General features: G+C 49.2%; 7 protein-coding genes across 7 annotated transcripts; 3 read left to right on the forward strand and 4 right to left on the reverse strand.

Moving 5' to 3' along the window:
- Window positions 1-1691: 1691 nt before the first annotated feature.
- Window positions 1692-3557, forward strand: Pdw03_7177 (Molybdenum cofactor biosynthesis, MoeB; the record flags this gene model as incomplete). The annotated part of the gene is made up of 3 exons (XM_014678676.1): window positions 1692-2051; window positions 2131-2233; window positions 2299-3557. The coding sequence occupies 3 exons, from the start codon at window positions 1692-1694 to the stop codon at window positions 3555-3557; spliced, it is 1722 nt and encodes a 573-aa protein (XP_014534162.1).
- Window positions 3558-4188: 631 nt separating this feature from the next.
- Pdw03_7178 (Ser/Thr protein phosphatase family) lies at window positions 4189-5220 on the forward strand (the record flags this gene model as incomplete). Its single annotated transcript, XM_066101581.1, has 3 exons — window positions 4189-4357; window positions 4415-4902; window positions 4978-5220. The coding sequence occupies 3 exons, from the start codon at window positions 4189-4191 to the stop codon at window positions 5218-5220; spliced, it is 900 nt and encodes a 299-aa protein (XP_065956664.1).
- Window positions 5221-5812: 592 nt separating this feature from the next.
- Window positions 5813-7869, reverse strand: Pdw03_7179 (LCCL; the record flags this gene model as incomplete). Its single annotated transcript, XM_014678674.1, has 2 exons — window positions 5813-7304; window positions 7370-7869. 2 exons carry the CDS (start codon window positions 7867-7869, stop codon window positions 5813-5815), a joined length of 1992 nt encoding a protein of 663 aa, XP_014534160.1.
- Window positions 7870-10154: 2285 nt separating this feature from the next.
- On the reverse strand, window positions 10155-10879 carry Pdw03_7180 (Integral membrane protein; the record flags this gene model as incomplete). Its single annotated transcript, XM_014678673.1, has 5 exons — window positions 10155-10188; window positions 10251-10297; window positions 10349-10533; window positions 10585-10756; window positions 10817-10879. 5 exons carry the CDS (start codon window positions 10877-10879, stop codon window positions 10155-10157), a joined length of 501 nt encoding a protein of 166 aa, XP_014534159.1.
- A 1478-nt stretch (window positions 10880-12357) lies between these two features.
- Window positions 12358-13302, reverse strand: Pdw03_7181 (Nse4; the record flags this gene model as incomplete). The annotated part of the gene is made up of 2 exons (XM_014678672.2): window positions 12358-13037; window positions 13173-13302. The coding sequence occupies 2 exons, from the start codon at window positions 13300-13302 to the stop codon at window positions 12358-12360; spliced, it is 810 nt and encodes a 269-aa protein (XP_014534158.2).
- A 502-nt stretch (window positions 13303-13804) lies between these two features.
- Pdw03_7182 (Nuclear protein Qri2/Nse4, putative) lies at window positions 13805-15309 on the reverse strand (the record flags this gene model as incomplete). The annotated part of the gene is made up of 3 exons (XM_014678671.1): window positions 13805-13986; window positions 14037-14876; window positions 14937-15309. 3 exons carry the CDS (start codon window positions 15307-15309, stop codon window positions 13805-13807), a joined length of 1395 nt encoding a protein of 464 aa, XP_014534157.1.
- A 249-nt stretch (window positions 15310-15558) lies between these two features.
- On the forward strand, window positions 15559-18346 carry Pdw03_7183 (Vps34p; the record flags this gene model as incomplete). Its single annotated transcript, XM_014678670.1, has 2 exons — window positions 15559-15659; window positions 15715-18346. 2 exons carry the CDS (start codon window positions 15559-15561, stop codon window positions 18344-18346), a joined length of 2733 nt encoding a protein of 910 aa, XP_014534156.1.
- Between the last annotated feature and the right edge of the window lie 5790 nt (window positions 18347-24136).

The following is a 24136-nucleotide window of genomic DNA, read 5'->3' on the forward strand; positions in this document are numbered from 1 at the left end:
TTTGCTCAGGCTTGAATTGTTAAAGGAGGTCGTGCGCAGGGTCTGCCGAAGCGGCCGCTCGATCATAGTCTATGGGAATATGTCTGTAACGTTTTTGCGCCGCTATAGAATACAGTCCTGGGTCGTGTGATCTTTTTCAACCCGATCATCCAGTTAGTTACCTTGGGCTCGATGAACTATAGTACACCCCTTTTAGTGGTAATGTTTCTAATCATTCTTGTTGTCTGGGGTTTGATAAGCGTGGAGTTTAAGGGGATCTGATATTGAGTGGGAAATGCTGAACCCCAAGAACGAGATGCAAAGCGACGTGTCGACATATGTAATTGAACCGAACGAAACCCTGTGACGTGAACAACCTCGTTGGTTTTGTGAGGCCTAGGGAAAATATTTATTTAATGATGTTGGATCAGTGCAAGTGTTTTTTCAGCTTTGGTAAGGATTAATAATCAAGTCGTACTTGTCTCCATGGAGTTTATACCGTAGCAAACACAGGCCGATGGAAGAAATGCAACAATTTGGGTGAATTTGTCATATCAAAGGTCAAGAGACCGAAAAATCTACTACAAATTGATTCGGAAAAGAAGCCTCAAGACCCTCAATCACAGTTTGGTAATATACATGCCCTCAGATTGAAAACTACCATGTTTTGTCACTCGTCACCGGCGTGCTTGTCGTTTCCTTGAAAGGCGTACAGACGAAGCACATATGCAGGGCCTCGGAGTATGTAACTGTATTTTATCATCACTGGGCTGTTCCATGAGAAGATCTGAAACATCTCACAGTGAATACCAATACTCGGAAGGGAACCAGGCGATGGAAGAAGAAGACCGAAGAAGACGTAAGATTTCGTGAACCTAGATTATGTACAGCATTTCTGAGTGATGTTAGTTGAACAAATTCCAATATTGGTGCGATGCCAAAACAACACATGGCAAGAGATATAAAAAGGTCCGAGTCTCTTCAGATCTCTGTTCATTGCTCAATCACACACGTGTGGGCCGATGTCTTCTTCCACTCCGATGTATCAGGGGGATGAAGTCCATGGCCCGACGGTTAATTAAACCGACATGTCATGAGAAGCTCTTGTGAGGTTTATCGTCATCAGGACTTGGCGCATGATGTTCCCTTGAATCTGGGTTGTAGCCAGAGACCAGAGAACCAGGCGGAAAAACATACCTCTCACAATGAATGGCGAAGAACTGAACCCCCATTAAACGCATAGAGGTTGCATCGTCTCAAGCGTTAAGGGGTAGTTGTTGGCATTGACTGGAAAAAGTATTGTCAGATTCAAGATCAAGCTACACCTAGACGCGACTTCCTTGGACAAGTTCTGCAGTGGGACATCGAGAATGATAGCAGCATCGGCATGTCAACAGCAACTTCCTATCAGATAAGATGGTACACATATGAGTCCATTAGGGGTAAATTGGTGGGGATTGCAATTGCAAGGGATCGTATGCGCGTTGTTAGGACACTGAGTGGCCACAGTGGTGCCGTGACGCGCAGCGAGCATGTTCACCGCCTAACATACCGCCTTGCTTAGTCCCTGCACAACTACCCAGGGCCATGGCACGTGATGTTCAGCGTGGTTCCACTGATGAACACAATGGCTTGCAAATGCATTCCGTTATAAGAAGTTCATGCCTGCGGCGGTCGGCTACTTGTCATGGTTAGTACACCCTACACCCATAATGGCTTCACCATCATCCAAGTGGTGGGAAGAGCCCACCGATTCCGACCTTGACTACGGATTTGATTCTGACGAACTGGATATCAGATATCACGAATCTGATCGAAAAATCACCCACGGAAATAAAAGCAAACCGAGCGACTATACGAACCCGGACGATAAGGGTGTGATTGCAAGCATGTCTTCTTGGCTCCACCGTCAGGCTGGTTCATCCCATGGACAGCTTGCGACAGCGGCTGTTGTATCCGGCGCAGCTGTCGCAGGTGCTATCTTTGGATACCAGTCATACAAGCGCAAGGAAGCTGTTTATGACCTGAAGGCTTCAATCCCGAGTCTAGATGACCTACACACCGCGGAAATGGTGAGTTGCGCCAGTGAAGCGGCGCTTTCAGTGCCCAGCAAGCGGCATGACCAAAGAAGACTGATTCACCGGACTATAGCTCACCAATTTTGGCGCTGCCTCGAACGGAATACAGCTAAGCAAGGAAGATGAGCGCAGTGCAGCTTTAGCTCGCAGAGCGCAACAGGGAGACTACAATGATGGTATGTGGACCTTCTATGACTTGCTTATATGAACCTATCTCACTCGGCCTGTCTCGCTTTGGTAGACTTGATTCTTGAACAGCTTGCCCGTAACCGTGTGTTTCTTGGAGATGAAGGCCTTGCTAAGCTTCGATCGTCCTTTGTTGTTGTTGTTGGCTGTGGTGGTGTCGGTTCGCATGCCGCTGCCTCCCTGGCCAGATCGGGAGTATCCAAAATCCGGCTCATCGATTTCGATCAGGTCACGCTGTCATCGTTGAACCGACACGCCCTCGCCACATTGGCTGATGTCGGCACACCGAAGGTCCAATGTATTCGGAGGCGATTGGAACAAATCGCCCCGTGGGTCACCTTTGATTGTCGGAATGAGCTCTATGGAAAGGCCGCGTCTGAGCATCTCCTCGGCCCGTGGTCTCTGACACACGATGGAGAGGACCGTCGACCAGATTTTGTGTTAGATTGTATCGATAACATTACGTCCAAGGTAGAGTTGCTGCACTACTGCCACTCGAACTCCTTGCCCGTGATTTCGTCGATGGGTGCAGGGTGCAAGTCTGACCCGACTCGGGTTGTGGTGGGTGACATCTCGCTTAGCACCGATGATCCTTTGTCCCGCAGTACACGCCGCAGACTGAAGCTTCTTGGTGTTTCGTCTGGCGTTACAGCCGTCTTCTCAACCGAAAAACCAGGCCCGGGCAAAGCTACCCTACTTCCTCTCCCCGAGGAAGAATTTGCGAAGGGTCAAGTTGGTGAGCTTGGAGTTCTTCCTGACTTCCGATCCCGCATTCTCCCAGTGCTGGGAACCATGCCTGCAGTGTTTGGCTACACAGTAGCCAACCATGTTATCTGTACTATTACTGGTTACCCACTTGACTACAACATGGGCGCCAAAGGTCGCGAGAAACTCTACGATACGATCTTGAGTACTTTGCTAAGCTTGCATGAACGAATGATTCGACAAGTCACCGGCCAAGATACCGTGGGGCTTCGCGCCCCGCTCAGCAAGGATGATATTGCATTCGTTGTGGAGGAAGTGTACCGGGGGAAGAGTGCGATCAGTGGCTTGTCTAACAGACTGGCTCTCATTCCCTGGCAAACTCCTGCTCACGGATGGAACATGGATCTGAGCCTTGAGAAAGAGGGACAAAAGACCATCCCGATGAACATCAATGACATGGTTTGCATGACCAAGGAGGAAGCGCTCCAACACGAGAAGGAGGTGCTTAAGGGCGGCAAGAAAGTGGAAGAGGTATATGACGAGACTGTCCTGCAGCGTGTAAATCTGCGCAGACGGGAAGCAGAGGAGTATGATCAATACCGAGGATAGTTCAAAATGTACAGAACATAAAGAACATAAATCAAGTTTGAACCACAAAGAACCAGACCGTGAAGAACATAAACAACTCAAGCATTGCCACCTCGGGAGCTAACAGGGGTAGGCGGGCCTTGAGATGTACGTCAGAGCCGCGAGGGTTAAATTCTGCCTAAATCTGCACAATCATCTACTCCCGCTCAATTTCACCGGACAAATGTTGCGCATATGAAGCATCCATTACACTCTGATTCAAGAATTTAAAGTCTTACTCGGGCGCAGGAGCATGGCGTCTCGCGACTCCTGCCCGCAGGACTTCGAGTCTAACAGCGCAGACAACGACTTCCACCCGACCACACCTCACCTTTTGCCCTACTCAAATCAATTTCCACTATATTCTCGCCCATTGATTGATTCTACTAGAAACGCATGGCACACCAGAGCCCCTGAAGGTTCCCAACCCGCCTCTAGCTCCCCCGCGAGTGACACCAAATCCCCGGGATGGTCCCAAATAGCGTCCGCGCCGCGCTTTCGGCACATGTTGATCTACGGCGCAGTGTTAATTTTTTCTTGGATCGGTTGGCGAATGTTGCTTTCTCCACGACCCCAAGAGCCAAACTCTACCAAACCGACATCTAAGACAGAGATGGGTAAGTGGTTCGGGGCAAATTCGTCTCTACAGTTCGACGGATTGGTTCAGATCCGTACATTAAACCCAGACCTGGTACCTGGGGATCTGGCGAGAGTAGGTTCGGGGGAATTTAGTCGGAAACGGCTAATCTTTGTGGGCGATGTGCATGGCTGCAAAGAGGAGTGTAAGAAATTCCCCCTTAAAACATCGGGAATCCCTTTAATTGACGAGCCTACAACAGTGGTGCATCTTCTTGAAAAGGTCTCTTTCAATCAGAAAGGCGGCGATCACCTTATATTTGTCGGTGACCTGATCAACAAAGGACCAGACAGTGCAGGAGTCGTGGACTTGGCTCGGGAGCATTCGGCATCTAGTGTCCGTGGGAACCACGAGGATCGGATTCTGCTTCTTCGACAGAAGATGGTGAAGACGAAGACCCTCACATCCCCCGACGACGTTGTATATTCCGGTTTCTCATCCAGAGAACTTGGCGAGCGTGCACTCGCGCGGTCTTTGAGCGACGAGCAAGCTCAGTGGCTGGAGAATTGTCCAGTGATCTTGAATGTCGGCCATGTTCCTGGCGTGGGCCAGATTGTCGTCGTGCATGCGGGACTAGTACCGGGTATCGAGCTTGAGAAACAAGACCTATCCAGCGTGATGACTATGCGAACTATTGATTTAGATACGCATGTACCCAGCCCGAAAAAGAAGGGCACAAATTGGGCTAAGGTATGGTTTCTGCTTCTGTTTCACTCTATTTCACTCTATTAATACTGTCATTATACTGATATTCTTTCAACCTAGATGTTCGATAAACATCAATCAAAATTGTACTCGAGCCTCGAGACTTCAACTGAAGATCCTCTTGCGAACACCATGACTGTTGTCTATGGCCACGATGCTTCTACCTCTCTTTCTATCCGCACATTCACAAAGGGGCTCGACTCGGGTTGTGTGAAGGGTGGGAAGCTCACAGCTTTGGTCATAGAGGACGGTGGAAAGCAAAGTCTTACACAGGTATCATGTCACGACTATTCCAAGGAATGATGGTTCTTCACAGTTGTTGCGTCCAGCTTAATAGGCAGATGTATTTTCATGTGGCGATAATAACTACATGGATGTATTTCATGTTCTATAATGACGCATGTGATGGGAATAGTTACCATTGCGAAGTAGGTTGGCCTGGAGACTCGATGAATTCCGGCTGCGGGGTAAGGGCTTGCTTAGTCGCATGGCCATAATGTGAAAGAAGTCATAACAAAAAATCAAAAAGTCATCTTGCCCGGAAGCGATCCGGCAACTTGAGATCAAACGGCACTCAGGCTGGGGATGGACGGGGATCCAAGGTAGCGGTGCGCCAAGTATCGCCAACCACAATAACTGACAGAATGTCACCTGATTAACGCCGGAATAATGTGGTGATCCAGTCGGAAACACTGAAGTCTACTTCAATGATGCTACATGGATGTGAGCAGGGAAGGACTTCAGAGCTTACAGTCGGACTGAGCCTCTTAGAAAACATAACTTGTGCGAAATATTCTAGAGCCTAGAGGCCATGCATCACAAATCTATAGACAGGGCCTATCTCAAATTTCAACACAAGAGTGTGCTTATGTACAGATGCCATATCCACAGTTGTCTATTCGGATTCGGATTCAGGATCCTCGGAGATCTCGGGGTCAGGGAAAACAAAGTTACCATCAGCGCCCCAAACGGCAGGTGGAGAAAAATCTTCATACCAAAAGCCGCCCAAAGGATTACTGTGAACGAGTCCAAAACGGAAGTACTCCAACTCGTTGGGATGAGTACGAGACCAAGGAAAATCTGGCAAAGGCTGGCCATCCTTTGATCGGAAAACCTGGAAGCGCTCAACGTCATTGACCAAGACACTGAGGCCGTCGGCATGGGGCTCGAGGTCCGGGAACGAAAAGACCAGATTGTTCGCATCTGTCAAGGAAGGAGGATAAATTTTTGGTGGAATGGTACCAAGTTTGGCACCATCAAGGAGAGCACCTGGAGTTTGAAGGATCGAATCGAAGCCCCAGCGGGCGATGCCGTTTATAAATAGACCAATAAGGATACCTGAGTATAGGAGACTAGGTCGCGTTTGCATAGTTGTTCCAGGTAGGAAGAGAAGAGAAAGAATATAGTGGTGGATGCGTAGGTTCATATGCGGAACGGCGACAAGAATGAGAACACCTGCAACAAGGACGCCGTATATGCTTATCGTAGGGAAGAAGCGACCCTCGCGACGAAAACAATGTGCTTGGCCAAAGGCGATTGCGATCAAAGATCCAACTACAATGATGAGGGCCGTGAGAGCACCCGGTTGCTGCTGAATATCGTGGGGTGTAAGGCGAGAGATTGGAATGCGATCGAACGTGTCTGTATTCAGGGCACCAACCCAACAGCCGCCCAGCCACAGGACAGTCTTGTCCCAATGCGCATCCAAATTGTTCAGCGTGTGCCTGACGCAGAAGTAATACAGCACGAATCCCACAAATGCACCGGGCAGGAATCGGCCGAGCGCGAGGGACACAAGGTCATAGTAGCTCCCAACTAAAGGCGGATCGGACGCCATAGCGACCTGGAACCAGACAATGAAATATGTCACGGAATAGAATGCCGGTGCCGAAGTCACAAACAAAGACAAGATGGTCGTCGAGATCAATGTGAAGGCGAACAGCGACCAGCGCGCATCAGAGCATTTGATGAGTTTTATCTTCTTCGAGTCTGGGGATGACGCTTCATTACTGAGCTGGAATGACATCGGGAAGCTCGAGAGAAACTCGATACTTTCAATCCCATGCTGCACGATAGAGTGGAAGTCTTTTTGCTCGCCAGTGCGGTGCAAGATGCCACACCCACCATTCGCGTGATCAATTAGACCTGCATGCAGGGCCGACCCACAAATTGACGAATCGCCACGGTAAGTGCCGCTGTTGCGACTATCCACCTCGGATGGCTTACCTCCCACAACCAACGGTCGGTAGTTGAATTCCTGATCGCCAACAACGTATGGCTCCAGAAGGATCGCCGCTGCACAGCCAGAGGGGCATCGGAAGGCGAAGGATTGGTTCTTGAATGGGCGACAAAGATCACCATTCAGTCCACAATTCGTGGCATTGCTCCTAACAGGACATTGTCAGATTCAAGAGATCGAATCAACTGTGTAGGGATAAAAATAGCAACACACCATAAACGGTCGTGACACGACAGCTTGACGGGCTGCCCATACCCCGGAACGTCTGGGCCCGCAACAGAAGCTTTCAAGGACGCGAAGAATACGACAATCCAAAAGATTAAACCGCCAAAGAGGAGCACGATCTGTGAACTTCTACGCGGAAATTTCTGATCAATGAGACGCGCCGGCGCAGCCTGTAAACGAGGGAACCAAGGGTTAATGTGATAGACATGCGCCGGCGTCGGGCCGCGGAGCCACGCACAGAATCCCGAGGGCGTACAGGAAAACGGCGGGTCGCGCTCGAATTTCTCTGATTGATCCTCCATGCCGTGGCTTCCCGAAGGCAGAAGAGGCACATTGCCTATTTCCAAGTCCAAGCTTAGCTCATCGCTATCGCGAGCTTCATCCCTGTACCGCGACCCGAACTCCTGCAATGGATACTCGGAGGTCGGCGTATTATCCGGCGAGGGTGATCGTGCGCTTGCCCCGGAAGACTCCGGTAGCGACTGCATTTTTATATACAAAGTAAATACCTGAGCGCTGGAGCTCTCAGGTGGAAGGAAATGGTGGAATTCCCTTTTTTCCTCAAACTGGACCTGAGGTCGTTGATTTTGGAATTCCTTGGCCTTTAGTCATCCAGATTGCTGGCCCCGGGGGGATCCAATCTGGCGTAGACCTTGTGGATTTCATCTCGGATGAGTTCTCCAATTTTTCTTTGTTAAAACAAAATTGAACATCAACGATGCTACTAATTTGATTTTGGGATCCTGCTACCCCGGCCTGGGGGGTTCTTCCTTCTCTTTTTCTGTCCAAAATAGTTCGTCTTGAGTAGATGTAAGGAGTTGTTGAGAAGCACTGGTCCCAGAACCTGTTGGAAACGAAAGGGAAGAAAATTGATAGGTTGGTTGAGCTAACCGAGAGGGAGAGAGGTAGACAAAACGATGGTAGTCCGGAAAAAAAAACCAGAAATAAATCATTTCTGGTCACAAAGCAAATATCGTTCGAGTGTGTTCAGTAAACAACGTCGTCGGCAGTGGAATTGGTTTATTTTTCGGAATAGCTTCATGCGCACAATGGAATGTGGAGACTGGAAGACTATACCAAATCGACTAGCCTTCTCCCTGTTCTCTAGCACGTCGATGGTTGTTTCTTTTTGGATGATCCCAATGTCGTTGAAGGTGGTCATGTGCGCTTTGATTCCATGCTCATCGCTGAATTTAATGAGCTCCCGCATCTGCAGTGGTGTACCACTGCTTATACCCAAAATGCAATACTTCCTGGGAGGATGTTGAGAGCTTTGATTGGCAAGTTCTCCTTAGAGAAGCCGATAACCACGTATCTAGAGAAAATGTCAGTAACATGTTCAGTCACTGTCATTTGCCAATTAGAATTTGAACGCCTCTAACCTCAGCAGGCTGGGGACACTCTGATACGCAGTATTCGAGGCGCTCAGAACGACAGCAGCGGGTGCACCTCCGCTGGTCTAACTCAAGATCTATAGCTCCGGGTTGTGAAAAAGCACCTTAGGGCCCCGCCAAGGGAAGTTGTCAATTCACGCAGCAAGCGGAGTCTTGAGTGTTCATCGTGGTCAATCCATTAAAGTCAAATTAGAAAAAAGTGAAGGTACTTTTAAGGCAAGCAGAGGTGATATTTTCGACTGAACTGAAGACATAGAGGAAGAAATCATCTGTCCGAACTTAAAGGTTCCATCTCATTTGACACAAGGTCAGCGTCACCAATACTACGGTATAGAGTTTCTTTTTCAACCCTAAGCTGTAAAGAAGGGAATAATTGGAGATGAGATGGTATGAGATAAACATTCCAGAAAAGGCCTACGAAAAAAAAAGTCAAGTCGAGGTGGTACATGGCGGGATGATGGAAGATTTGTAAAATCAGAACCTAGAGACCGAGGAAAATTAGGGAATGATGCCTAACAGTTTCAAAACAGTTGACTTCTCGAGGCAGAGGTTTTACCGTCCGAATTGATACATAGAACGAGTCGAGTCTTCTTCCTATTCCTACATACATCGCAGAGTTTTGTTACGGGAAGCCGAAACATGACCGAAGGTTTCTATTTTTTCAAGGGCAATCAAATGATAATGGATGATATCAAATTGAAATTACCAAATCGATGAAACATAGGTGGTTTTTCATTATTGTTTTTTCGTTCCTTCTTCTGGAAAACGCGGAATGCTGGACATGAAGGCAAAAATTGACAACACAGTAAGAGCTCATCGAAGATTCAGGCTGGGGTTTCTATAAGACCCATAGGTTTAGCCTCTGTTAGGGACTTGGGGCTCGGACACAACTTCTGACTCGGGCACAGGTCATGGGGGCAAAACATTTCTTTGCTACTCAGACCAGATATTGGAAACTAGGTGAGGGTGGGGGGTAGAAAAGAGGCTTGGGAATAATTACAGCAACATTCACAGCTGTGGCGATAATTCCGGTGCAAGCTTGGGTATTCATAGACAATGATGCCCAATTAAACGGTGCGGTTTGATACTAGAATCCAAAAGAACTGATTTGACATCAAAATAAATACCCTAACGCAACCATAGCACCAAAGACATTATGTCCCCGAGGGTATCAACGCAAGTCGTGATTCGTTGGCCTCCAGGCCACGAGGCAAACACAAGAAGAAAGCAGTTAGAAAGAAATTCTTGAACACCATGAAAGTGTAAGTTTCGCAGATGTTGTGCTGAGCGCGAGGCGCGACGTACATATTCGATCATACATGGCGTAGTGTTGGTGGTATTGTCTGCTAAAAAGATGCTTCATGACTCGACACCATTATCTAGACAGCGGAACGGCCCCAGCGGCGGCGGCGACTGTTCACCATATCAGTATCAATCATATCCCTGTTAGTAGAAGGTGCGCGTTGGCCACTTACACTCCATCAGTTGTACTTTGGCGAACGCGGAAGGTGAACCAAATTCCCTGAAGGCCCGTTAGCACTTGAAAGATGCGTGGAAAAATCCCATCGCATACCACAATAGCAGAAACAAGCCAGACAATAGCAGAAAGGAAGCTGAAAGCCTCAGCTGCCTTCCAACGGCCACACGTCTGGTCTCCTCTGAAGTGCCAGGACCAGATGCTGCCGCAGGGCAAGTGACGGATGGTGTCGACGAGAACACCGAAGGCGGCGAACCAAGCAAATGAGATGAGTATGTCCACTGGATTCCAGTAAGCATCGGTCTACATTTACCAAGAATTCCAACACAAACTTGGCCAGGAGAAAAATCCCGAAGAGAATGGGATCAGCCATATGAGGCCCAACAAAATCGATAAGCCGGCGATTACTTCAGTATAGATCCATCGCGACTGGGGCGACCAGTCAATGTCTGCACCGCTATGGTTTACCTTGGCAAGGTGGTGTCCGATAACACCTGCGACAACCTAACACAGAGTCAGATGCAGTTTATCAGTTAGCACAGATTGGGAGGGGGGGGGGCTCACAGCCGCAAAGGCTATCTCCATAACACGGAGGATAATGGAAGCGAGGCGTGAGATGACGGGCATTTTTGAGGTGTTGTCAAATCAATGAGCTGTTCTAATAAATCTAAAGGATTTGATTGTACAAGGGGGTGATGTGCCAAACTCGTGTGAGGAGAGGTAGCGTGGGATAGGAAAGCATGGACCGGGGAATACGAGAAGCTTTATAACGTGTTAGGTCGTACAAACAAGCAAGCTACGAGAGGGAGCGACAGTTTGCTTTTGGAGTAAGGGAAAAAAGTGAAAACCCAATAGACTGGAAAAAAAATAAATTAAGGAAGAAGAACTCAGAACGCAGTACAACTTGCATAAATGCGACTGATAGAGTCGATCTAAGCCTCCTGGTGTCATCAGATCAGTTCCATATACAGTTCTTTACAAAAAGCCGAGGTCGCTATTGGCCAAGTGTGCCGTGAATCAAACGTGCCCAACCGTTTTCCAGGCTTGGGTGGGTGAAGGATCGACTTTTTGGCAGACCGACCGCTGATGTGGATTGTGGCTGAATACTTCTCAACACCCGATCGGAGCAAGGAGTGTGTGTGCCTATAGGCTGTGGGGAATACGGGTGTATAGGTACTGCATAGCCCTAGAAGTATTCTGTTGCCTTGATATCGTCATCCCTGCCTTCCCCGGGCCTAGCTTCCCCATGCTAGAAAATGCCATGATGTGTTGGCGTGGAAAACGGGCTCTTCTGTGTTGGGTCCTTGTATATTTCAGCGACTTGCTCTTTGACTGGCGAGTCGACTGCCGATCTTAGATCTCATAGACTATAGGCGGCAGCCCTGATTTGGCCCAGAGTTGGGTCAGGTCTCCATTCAGGGCGATCCTTGTTGTCTGGCAAGTGCCTATTGTTTTCTAGACATGCGTTGGAGATTGCCGAGCTACCGTTGACAGGGGGGATCCGGGTTGAAGTAAAGAAACTTTGCACACATCTGACATTGACATCATTTTGAAGTTGAGTCATCTGACCCTGCTCTTCCTTCAGCCCTATGACGTGGGGCCACAGAGTGGAACTTGACAAGCTAGATTTGGCATATTTTTACACATGTGATCTTTTATAAGGATGGTACGTAATTGTGCATTATGCTGATTATAAAATCACTTCCAAGATTACTAACTAGATAGTTTTTGACGCCTCACAAGTGGAGGTGTGGCAGAGCTAGGCAGACAGAGCAAAACAGCAAAACATCAAAATGTACATGCAGGAACAGTCTAGAGACACAGGAGGGATGCAAAGTTTATGGAGTACAATAGGAGCTAATACTACGGAGTACCTAGTGGGCCGTTGATACTATGAATAGCAATAACCACAAGAAAGAGGGCATGTTGTAGGTCCGCTTGGGGAAGGCCAAGGGAAAAAAAGGTCAAATTTGAAATATGCAATGCCGCCTACAAGGTCCCCAAAAAAAGGCTAACTACCTGCTGATGCATAATGACCTTCCATCTGCAACACCTTCCAAGCAAAGTATCATAAATATTACAACAGTTTCGACAAGACAAGAAGACTAGTTGTTCTTCCGGTCCAAGTGCCATGCCATCACATCGCGAAATATCTCCTTGGCACCAGTATCGATGGTATCACCATGGCATGGAATCAAACGATCGAAATCCCACTGATTAATCTTCTTCATGGACTCATTGAACGCTGTCCGATCCTGTGACGAGAGAATGTACCAGGCAAACCGCCTGTGCCATGTAGCCGGCGGTTTGGTGGACAACAGCGGCACAATCAGCCTTGTGAGGAAATTAGTCCCCGCCTCGGGGGTCTTGGAATACTGCTCCTTAGCGGGCAGGTTAAAGAGCAGATCTGCCTCGATGACCGTGCCCGTGGGCTTATGCAGAAACACCAGCTCACGCGACCCATGGCCGTACACATACTCGCTGTCAAACTCAGCATCAAACTCCTTCGAGATCGACCGCGGCAGTTGATCATCTTTCTTGAATACATGCTCGAACGGAGTGTCCTGGAACTCTGGGTTCGATTGCCGCTTCTCATAAAGACCCTCTGGGGCCAGAATCTCTGCTTGCGGATACGCCTTCTTCCACGGGGTGATATTGAGGTGGTGCTCGATATCTGGTGCCGTGATGTATTTGACATTTCCGCCAAGGGATTCGACTGTCTCGCGGACTTCGGGTGTTAGACTAACGGGCGAAAATACTGCAAGAGAGCCGGTGGCAAGCTTGACTGTCACAAGCAAGGAGCGTTAGCGCTTAAATCTTGAATCAGGGCCCCCCATGGGCTTGACAGGACTGCACATCATCTCTGTCCCCGGAGATCGTATGCGTCTGGTGGGTGGGCTCTATAAGGGTCGGCACTCACCTAGCGTCCCTCGCCCGCCGAACTGGATGTGTCCGAACCGTGCGAATGGCAGACTCATGGTCACAATGTCTGGTGTCACATGGCGAATTACCATAGTCGCAGAAGGGTTGGTTGGAAAGAGCTGTGGCATGTTGGCGCCTTTTCTTGTTTTGCCTTGGCTTTGCGCTCTTTGAGTTTGAGAGTTGCACTCTCTGGCGTGAGATATCTCAGCTGATGAGTCTTGCAGGTACAAAAATATCGTAAAGCCCACGCACTGACAGATTAAAAAATAGGAGAATCGAAAAGTTCCACAGGGAAGGCAAATGGTCAGACAACCTTTGAATGACGTATGACTCGCTTAGGTATCGTATCCACCTGATGATCGAGCCTGGCCGGATTTATCATCTGTTTGGGTAACCTCAGTCCGTGTATCCGTCGTGTATCTAGGTATCTATGGGGCCTATTGTTTTGGAATTTTTCCAATTCGTCTCTTGGGCGTCATACTCTTGATGGTGTGCTAAATGCCGGTATATAACTGGCAGATTCACAGTATTAAGCTACATTATTAAATTACCTACTCAGGCAAGCCAAAAGATCAAGGGGTATCTTGCAAAACACACATCGTCCCGCAGAAGCGTGTCTTCGGAAGAAGCTTAGGCATACCAACTTGTGCCAGTCTCTTGCTCTTTCTCTTCGCGGTGGGGGATGATGGACTCCTTAATATTGAACACATTGATGATTTCGTGCCACGTCTCATGGTCCAGGCTAAAGACCGCCTGATGTTTTTGCACTCCCCTTTTTTGAGCTTCACTGGGGGCGAATGGAGCGGCCGCATCTGTCAAACTATTAGTGCTTTGTCAACCACTCAAGTTGAAGAGTACTCACGCAGGGTCGGCAAGTCACGACTATCTGTTGATACACCCACAGTGCCGTCTCGAACGAGAAAACTCACGTAGAACAAGTTTTCCACGCTTTGCCCGAAAGACTTCGGGTTGATACAAAAGCGAAACAAGGGGATTCCCCCGTCGTCCGCCACGTTGTGCTTGTCCATGATATGTTGCGCCTTCTCTGGCGTAAGATTAGCTTCGCGTTGAAGCTCATTCTCGGCTGCTTTCTGACGATCATCCTGGTTATAAGCTAGCAGCTTGTTGATCTCGGAACAGATTTCGGTCAGATTCGTGCTGTCCTGGAGGCCAAGATCTTGCTGGGCCATTTCTCGGGGCGCCACGGCTTGCGTGGGATCAATCTGCTCTGCTGCTCTTCGCTGTGTTAGTTGCCGCGTACGTTTCTGTAGTGACAGCGGCCCCAGCAACCATCCAGACACGGCGGGACGAGCATTGCTAGGAAAGCAGGCCGATCGGCCAAGCGTGTCCCAGTTCATCGCGTCGCCATCATCTTCGTCACTAGCATCGGGATCTCTTTGGCTTCGATCAGGGCGCCCTCGGCGTCCCTGCGTCCCATTTGTTAAAGTCGTCGCATTGTTAGGGCCACGACGCATGAACGACACACACTTGGAAACAAACTCGTCTACATCGATACCGGCAGAGGTGTCACCGAGAGCAAGCTGGGTGGCTTTCTTGTGCGTGAGGTCGGCAGTGTTCACCAGGATGCGCGAATCGAGCGTGGCGTCGGCGGTCTGCTTCACTTTGGCGTAAAATTGATTGGCTTGTTCGACAATGTTGAGAATACCATTATTTCCAGGCTGCATGAGCTCGCCTCGCGTGTCTTTGTGAAAAATGTTAGAGCGCTGCCATTCAAGTCTCGAGTCCAGACAAAGCAACTTACCATTCAGTTCCCTACCCAGATCTCGAAGTCCTCTACGCACACTTCTCCGTTCTTCGGGATCCTGATCAGGATCATAATATCGTGTGTCGCTGCCCGTTCGTTGAGATGATGCTTGTGACCGCACGGATCGGGCAGACTGAGCAGACCGAGAAGATTGGGCGGATTGCGCAGGCTGCGCATTTGAGGGGCGGTCGGCTAGTCGACGCCGTTTATTCTGTGTGCTTGATGGCATCACAGCGGTAGTTCTCTTAGTGACACCCTGGTGAAGATTTTCTTTATCGGAGTTAAATGCGTCTGGTGATAATATTGATGATGCTGGGCGAGGACCTGGGGTGATGGTTTCGTCCAGGTGTGTGGGAATGAGACGTGCCATGCTCGATCAGCACTTTTTAGTGCGATGTTAGATGCAAGTTGTAAACAAAGAAAATTCAACAAAGAAAAAGGGGACAAGAAGTCGCGTACGACCAGACACCGTAGTTAAATTTAGACAGAGAGTCTACCTTGAAACACACTGGTCTTGGAAAAAGAAATGATTGCGTGGATACAATTGATGATCGCGAACGGTTTATCGCGTCGCGTAACCCCATGCACGTGACCTCCCCGCGTCAGTTGCTTATCAGCCATGACGCAGCGATCTGTCGCTCTCTCCAAGCGGGGAGCAGAGATGGAAGCCTTTACCTTTGCCGTGACCACTCAAGTGGACATACCTATACGCATTAAGATGTATGTTCTTCACTTTTTGATACTCGAAGTTTTATTCACATTGACACATCTATAGTGGCTCGTTAGAGGGGAAGCAGAAACCGATCCCACATTCTGTTCTTGATGAAAACGCCGAACTGCGGCATATTGCCTCCGTCCAAGACCCCACCTCCGATCTTTATGTGACCACTCAGATATGGTCAGAGTCGAAGCCACTGGGGGTGCCAGTGAAGACCAAATATAAGCCCTTCAAAACCACGCGAGTATGGAATCAATGGCTGGAGATGCCAATGTCCATCAAGGATGCCGAGCGTAATACTCAGCTAGCAATCACCATCGTTGATTTGTCTCCACTCGCTCCTGATAGGATTACGCACATCCCATTCGGTGGAACAACCATCACGTTGTTTGACGAAGACGGAAAATTGAAGATGGGCAAACAAAAGTGTAAGGTTTATCTGCACAAGAACGCAGATGGGTCTGCTACAACCTCTACTCCATCTGTTCTGCCACCTAAGCGTCGTAAACCGAATATCCGTGATCCTTCACACCAGTCACCCGAAGAGGCGGAACTTGAACGGGTTGAAGTTTTGATCAAAAAGCATGAAATGGGCGAGATCCCACGTGTCGACTGGATGGATCAATTGCTCTTTCGCGAGTTGGAGAAATTGAAGACAAATGCAGATGAAGCGGCCCAAATGCGTGCCCTTGAAATCGACGCAGCCCTGCACAAAGATCCGAAGCACGTCAAAGATCAAGACGATAGCTCCGACGAAGAGAATATCGAAGATGAGTATTATGTTCTTTACATTGAATTTCCACGCTTTGACCATCCCATTGTCTGGGCCGATCATGAATATCCTGCACCACCCATATCCTCGTGGCCCCAAAACGCACTTCCCCACCCTAATGCGACGCTCAAGCCAGTTCCAGAGGTACAATTCGGACCTGGAATCTCACACACCGATCCCCATAATATCATTCAAATTTATGATCCAGAGGTTGGCCAAATTGGAAACCCGTGTGAGGACAAGCACCGGCGTCTGATCCGAAGCCATCGGACCGGCATCATGGATCGTGACTTGAAGCCCAATCCAAAGATCAGGGATGATCTCAATATGATTATTTCCTACGAACCGACGCAAGACCTCACTGCTGAAGAGAAGGATCTTGTGTGGCGTTTCAGGTATCATCTCACACGCGAGAAGAAGGCATTGACAAAATTCGTCAAATCAGTCAACTGGCGGGATGTTGGAGAATCGCGGCAGGCTGTTGAAATGTTCCCCAAATGGACCGAGATTGATGTCGATGACGCGCTGGAGATTCTCGGTCCTACCTTTGATAATCCTGCTGTCCGTTCGTATGCTGTTGAAACTCTGCGGAAGGCAGATGACGAGGAGTTGCTTCTGTATCTTCTTCAATTGGTGCAGGCTTTGAAATATGATGCACCTCCGGATAACCAACCTGATGCTGCTCCGCAGGAGTCCTCACTTGCACAATTTCTGATTTCCCGTGCGGCTAATAACTTCAAGCTTGGCAATTATCTACACTGGTATCTCATGGTCGAATTCGATGACGCTGATGCAATTCAGCGTCGGCTGTTTGCGCGGGTTGAATATTACTTCATGATTGAACTGGAAAAGTTTCATCCTGGGCATAGAAAAACACTATTGCATCAAGGTGAAATGGTGGCCGTGCTCTCTAAAATAGCCAAGGATGTACGCTTCGCGCGCGAAAACAGAGTCGGCAAGATTGAGATGCTGAAAAAGTATCTCCGTGACCCTGAAAACGACCTGATCAACATAGATCCACCGCTTCCTTTACCTTTGAATCCCGATGTTTCAGTCGTTGGGTTATACCCCGAAGAATCAAACGTCTTCAAGTCCACACTCTCTCCTTTGCTTATCACATTCAAGACTTCCGAAGGCCGTCGTTATCCAATGCTGTTCAAAGTCGGTGATGACCTTCGCCAGGACCAATTGGTTATTCAGATCATCATCTTAATGGATCGCCTTTTACAAAAGGAGAATCTTGATCTAAAACTGACTCCTTATCGAATTCTTGCCACCAGCGCGACGGCTGGCGCTGTCCAGTTCATCCCTTCAATTTCTCTTTCCGCGGCATCCGCCAAGTACAAATCCATCCTCGCCTACCTGCAAACCAACAACCCAGATGAGCATGAACCTCTCGGCGTCCGCAAGGAAACAATGGATATATACATCAAATCTTGTGCGGGATACTGTGTCATCACGTACCTCCTCGGCGTTGGCGATCGACATCTTGAAAATCTGCTTCTGGCGCCAGATGGCCACTTCTTCCACGCCGACTTTGGTTTCATCCTTGGCCGTGATCCAAAGCCTTTTGCACCCATGATGAAACTTTGCAAGGAAATGGTTGAAGGTATGGGTGGCACAACCTCGCCCCACTATCTTCAATTCAAGCAGTACTGCTACACTGCTTATACCACGCTGCGCAAATCAGCCAATCTGATTCTTAACCTCTTCAGTTTGATGGTGGATGCCAACATCCCCGATATTCGAGTGGAGCCTGACAAAGCCGTGTTGAAAGTGAAGGAGCGCTTCCATCTTGAGATGACCGAGGAAGAGGCCATTCGTCACTTTGAGCAACTTATCGCTGACAGCGTCAATGCTATCTTTGGTGTTGTGATTGATCGCTTGCACGATTTCGTACAAGGCTGGCGGGCATAGGCTCTGTTACTTGAATGGTTTAATACTTTTTGGATGTAATGAGGTTCCTCAAAAAAATTCCTTGCTGATCTTGCGCACATACACTTCACCCTTTTTTTTGGCTCCAAAGCACAGGCATTCCATGGAATGACGGCATGGGAAAGAAATTTTGCTTCTGTTTTCATGAAACTCGGCGCAATATTGATGCAAATACAATGATAGTATGTATGCAGGCAAAACAGTATTCAATTGGATGGACGGGGAGAGAGAGAAGGTGAGAGTGGAAGGAAGACTATCTAGTTGGTCTATCCTACATGTGATGCCTGAGGCATCCAACAAATATGATGGACTTTAAATAAGCCAGGATACCCAACCTACACTACTTTATCTGGATAGCAATGATTTGTTGAAATTCCGCATAATTCCCACACAGTGCTCCAGTTGAGCGGGCTTTTGCCTTCTGAGGATATAGGTCCCACCGGCAGTGAACTTGGGAATCTACCTAGCTAGAACTAGTTTCGTTTACTTGGAGCTGTCACAAAATACGCGTTTCCCAGTACTTATATCTCTCGTCCTGCCTTTTGAGGTCTAGGCCGGCCACTGCTCCTAGCATTTTTCTATTAAGCCCAAAAGGTTTAGCTTAAATCAGTTAAAAAACTTAGCTCAACGGTAATCGTATATCAGTTTAGGTTGTCAACCAATGGGGCTTATAATGGGATCACACTTTCTCCATTTCTTACTGTATACGTATACTACTTCACTACCATCTAAGGTTATCGTTAAAAAAACGGTAGCGAACCTGAAGTAACCTTGAAGATATTCAGATATTAAGTAGTTTAAGATTATCGTAGTGTTATATGTAGCATAAACTGGTAAACTAACGGGAGTGAAGCAGTAACCTTAAATAGAGGTTAGACTTCGGTAGAACCCATTTTAGGTCAGAACCTCTAACCTAAAACCTAACCCATGGTGATGATGATGATGAATTCATTGACCCGATTTAGCTCGCTATTACATACATGCTGCTATGCGGGGGTTGCGTCCCAGAGCCCGCTCCCGACGACAAATGTGGTGTATCTGTCAGGGTGCGGGCTGGCAGGACGGTATGATAGGAGATGACTGGCAGGGACAGGTCGTAACAGATCAGATTCACATTGACAGGCAGGTACAGGCAGGGGCAGGCTAATATACAAGACGTAGCTCGAAGAGCTACAACAGGATCTAGAACTGAAGTTCAAGATAAACAGGTCGGAGATCACGTGCCGTGATCTTCCTCTAACTAAGCATCACGGTTCGCACCGTGACAGTACCCCCTCCCTTAGAGCCGAGCTCCGTCGAGGCGAGGCTTGTGCGGGTATCTTCGGTGGAAGTTCCGTACGATCTCGCGGGCGTGGTCCAGGTATTCAGCAGGCTCTTCAGTGGGTTCGTCGTAACCAATCCATTTGACGGTGTACTTCAGACGCGGGCCTCCTCGGCCTCGTCGTTCCCAGCGGGAATCTAGGATGTCTTCAACTTCCCATTCTTCCAGTCCTTCGACTTCGACAGGCGGTGCGGGTTCAGTAACTTGTCCATTTACCGGGTTCGTGGCGGCAGGCTGTAGCAGGCTGACGTTAAACACAGGGTGGATCTTCATACTAGCAGGCAGTTCGAGCTTGTAAGCGTGTGCACTTATAGCTTCTAGGACCTTAAAGGGGCCTAGGTTCTTCCAGTCCAGTTTCTTCTGCGGGCGGAGGGTTCGGATATTCCTGGCGTTCAGCCAGACCAGTTGTCCAGGACGGTATCGGCGGGCAGGGGCGCGGTGACGGTTCGTTTGTTCTTCGTATCGGGCTTGTGCGGACAGTATCCCGGCGCGGACGTACTCAGTCAGTTCTTGCATTCGTGTAGCGAACTTTTCCGCGTCTCGGGTCGCAGGGTGACTGGCAGGCTGGGATGGTTCGAACCCGATGCGGGGGTGGAACCCATAGTTCGCGTAGAACGGAGAAACTCGGGTGCTCTCGGAGTAATGAGAGTTTGCAGTGAATTCGGCCAGCGGGAGCCATTCAGACCAGTCATCCTGTAAGTAGGACACATACGCTCGGAGGTATTGTTCCAGTACGGCGTTCGCGCGTTCAGTCTGGCCATCAGTTTCCGGGTGATAAGCGGTTGACAGCAGGTTGGTGATTCGTAGGCGCTTTGTCAGGTGTTTCCAGAATTGGGCCACGAACTGGGGTCCTCGGTCAGATACAACGGTATTCGGCAGGCCGTGCAGTTTCCAGACATGACGGGTGTACAGGCGGGCGACTTCTTCAGCGTTGCAGGTTCCCTTGCAGTGTATGAAGTGCTTCATCTTGGTCAGACGGTCTACCACGACTAGGATGGCGTCGTAACCGTAGCTCAGGGGCAGGTGCGTGATGAAGTCCATGCTGATATCTTGCCAGGCTCTCTCAGGTACGGGCAGTTGTCTCAGGATCCCTTGACGGACTTCTCGGGCGGGGGTGATACGGCGGCAGGTATGGCAGTTCTTGGTCCAGTCGCTCACGTACTGGTATACTCTAGGCCAGTAGTATTCTCGGGACAGCAGTTCATAGGTCTTCGACCGGCCAGGGTGTCCCCCGGTGGGCTTGTCATGACACAGGCGCAGTATTTCAGCTTTCAGTTCATCGTTGTCAGGGACGTACAAGCGGTTCCGGTAGTAGAGGTAGTTGCCTCTTCGTTCGCAGTCGGCAAGTGTAATCTCAGGGTGACGGCTAGCGTTCTTGTCTAACGCTTCCAGGATAGATTGTACTACTTTATCTTGGTTGTAGGCTTCCAGCAGTAAATCCTTGATCGTAGATGGTGGTTCGGGCAGGTTGTTCTCGATGAATCGGACTCTTGTTTCAGGAGCAGCGGTGATGGGCGGATCGGTGATAATAGGCGGGACTTCAGCGGTAGCAGGCGGTTCTTCTGGCAGGTCTGGCAGTTCAGGTGGAGTGGTTGTAGTGACTCCGTTTCTCTGTCGTGTTGTGACGTTTATCTGTAGGTTTTCTTTCTTCAGAACAGTCTGGCTCTGATGCGCTAAGCGCTCATCCCCCTCTTTAGGGATATCCTCTGACCTCCTGGTCAGGGCGTCGGGCTTTGCACCTTGTTTTCCGGGACGGTACGTGATCTTGAAGTTAAACCGGGGCAGGAATTCAGACCATCGGGCTTGGCGGCGGTTCAGGAGTTTCGTTGTCGTGAAATATTCCAGATTGCGGTGGTCAGTTATGACCTTCACGGGCGAGGGTGTGCCCTCCAGTTCGGGACGCCACTCTTCGAAGCAGCGGATTATGGCTAGCAGTTCTTTATCGTATATCTCATAGTTACACTCGGCGGCGGAGTGTTTTTTCGAGAAAAATGCGATAGGGTGCAGTATTCCAGCGTCATCGTACTGAGACAGTACACCGGCAGAGACAAAATCAGACGCGTCTGTTTCCAGGACTATCTCCTTGGACCAGTCAAACGCTTTCAGAACCGGGGCAGATGTAAACGCCTTCTTCAAGGCTTCGAAGCTCAGCTGGCAGACAGGTGTCCATTCGAAACGGACGTCTTTCTTCGTGAGTCTCACGAGCGGGGCGATGACTTTCGAGAAGTCTCTGATAAAGCGGCGGTAGAAGTTGCCGAAACCAATAAAGGCTTGCACATCAGTCAGACAGGTCGGTGTTTTCCAGTTCACGATCGTTTCGATCTTGTCGGGGTCCATACGGATACCATCTTCACCGATGATAATACCAAGGAACTTCGTCTCGGACACACAGAATTCGCATTTCGATAGTTTTGCGAACAGGCCTGCCTCTCGGAGGCGCTGGAGGACTTTTCGTACATGTTCTATGTGTTCCGCACGCGTGCGGCTGTAAATCAGGATATTGTCCAGGTAAGCAGTACAGAAACAGTCCAGGTACTCTCGTAACGTATCGTTGATAAATCGTTGGAAGGATGCGGGGGCTCCAGTTAAACCAAATGGCATCACCAATGATTCGAACAGTCCTAATCTCGTACGGAAGGCAGTCAGGTATTCTTGTCCCTTCGCAATTCGCAGATTGTTGAAGGCTGAGATGATATCAATCTTCGTAAAGAACTTCATCCCTTTCAGGTTATTCAGGGTTTCCTTGGTCAGCGGCAACGGGTAACGGTCCTTAACAGTGATTGCGTTCAGTGCACGGTAATCCACGCAGAAGCGGAGACCTCCGCCGGGTTTCTTCACGAACAGAACAGGCGAGGCAGCGGGCGAGGAGCTGGGCCGAATGAACCCTTTCCTCAGGTTATCTTCGATCCAGTCTTTCAGGACCTCGAGCTCATTTCGGGACATGGGATAGAGGGGCCCAAAAGGTAAGGGTTTGTCCTCTTGTAAGACCATCTTGTGGTCGTATGATCGGTGGGGTGGCAAGCGCTCGGCTTCCTTGGGTGAGAACACTTCGGCGAAGTCTCTAAACTCTTCAGGCAGTGCAGACACGGGGTCAGGTTCAGTGTCGGTCTTGGGGTTCAGTGCAGTCTCGATGTCCGCGGTTGTAATTGCGAACATGCTGTATTTCTTTCTTGCATACGCAGCACACGCAGCTAGCGATACGGCTGCAATGTCTCGTTTCTCGAGACCAGTTGGTCGTGCAGGCAGGTTCCTCGGACGGGACTTTACAGGTAGCAGGCGGTTCTTCAGTGGTAGCAGGCGGTTCTTCAGCGGTAGCAGGCGGTTCTTCAGCGGTAGCAGGCGGTTCTTCAGCGGTAGCAGGTGGTTCTTCAGTGGTAGCAGGCGGTTCTTCTGGCAGATCTGGCAGTTCAGGTGGAGTGGTTGTAGTGACTCCGTTCACAGGCGGGGTGGTAGCGGTCTGCTCAGGACCGGGTCTACCAGAGTTCAGTTCGGGGGCTTTCGGGGCGGTTCAGACATTTTCAGACAGTCAACTCCTAGGGGTGGGAGCTACGTAGTGTCAGGGTGCGGGCTGGAAGGACGGTATGATAGGAGATGACTGGCAGGGACAGGTCGTAACAGATCAGATTCACATTGACAGGCAGGTACAGGCAGGGGCAGGCTAATATACAAGACGTAGCTCGAAGAGCTACAACAGGATCTAGAACTGAAGTTCAAGATAAACAGGTCGGAGATCACGTGTCGTGATCTTCCTTTTACTAAGCATTACGGTTCACACCGTGACAGGAAGCTCCAACATAACTGTGACCAGTTAGGCAGTGCGTAACAGCCGGCTCGCTTGTGAAATACGTTACATACTTGGATATCAAAGGTGGTATTTGCTTACTACGGTGCCTTCCCCTAGCTCCGTTTCTCTTCTTATCGCTTGTTATCGATCTAAGTGTTACGGACCTACCCGTCACCAATCAGTGGTGACCCACCGGGTACACAGATGGGCCACCGAGAGCCAATCAAGCAATCACGTGATCACAGGAGGAGTATATCCCTGCACGGGGTAGGATATACTCAGAGGGGTCGATCTACCCCGGGGTGTAGGATATACCCCAGGAGCACTGGCGACCCCAGGAAGCGAAGGATATATAAGGACACTCTCTCATGTACTTAGTTTAGTTCTTCGTCTTCAATCATACATTGTTACTTGTGTTTACCTTACGACCTTGTTGACTCACTTACTATATTATCACTTGACAACACCAACGAACAGACCAATACTGCGGTATAGATCTGCTCGGCGCTCTACCTGGCATCGTTCCCTGATACCCTCAAAAGGACTTAGGCTGGATAAGACTGTGCGCAGCAACAGCTCGGTTGAGAGACAGATCATTGACGTTGGAGGACCAGCACAGGCAAGTATAACCAGGAAAGCTTCTAACATAATTGTGACCAGTTAGGCA

Source organism: Penicillium digitatum, chromosome 2, assembly GCF_016767815.1.
Source record: "Penicillium digitatum chromosome 2, complete sequence".
Taxonomy (NCBI): domain Eukaryota; kingdom Fungi; phylum Ascomycota; class Eurotiomycetes; order Eurotiales; family Aspergillaceae; genus Penicillium; species Penicillium digitatum.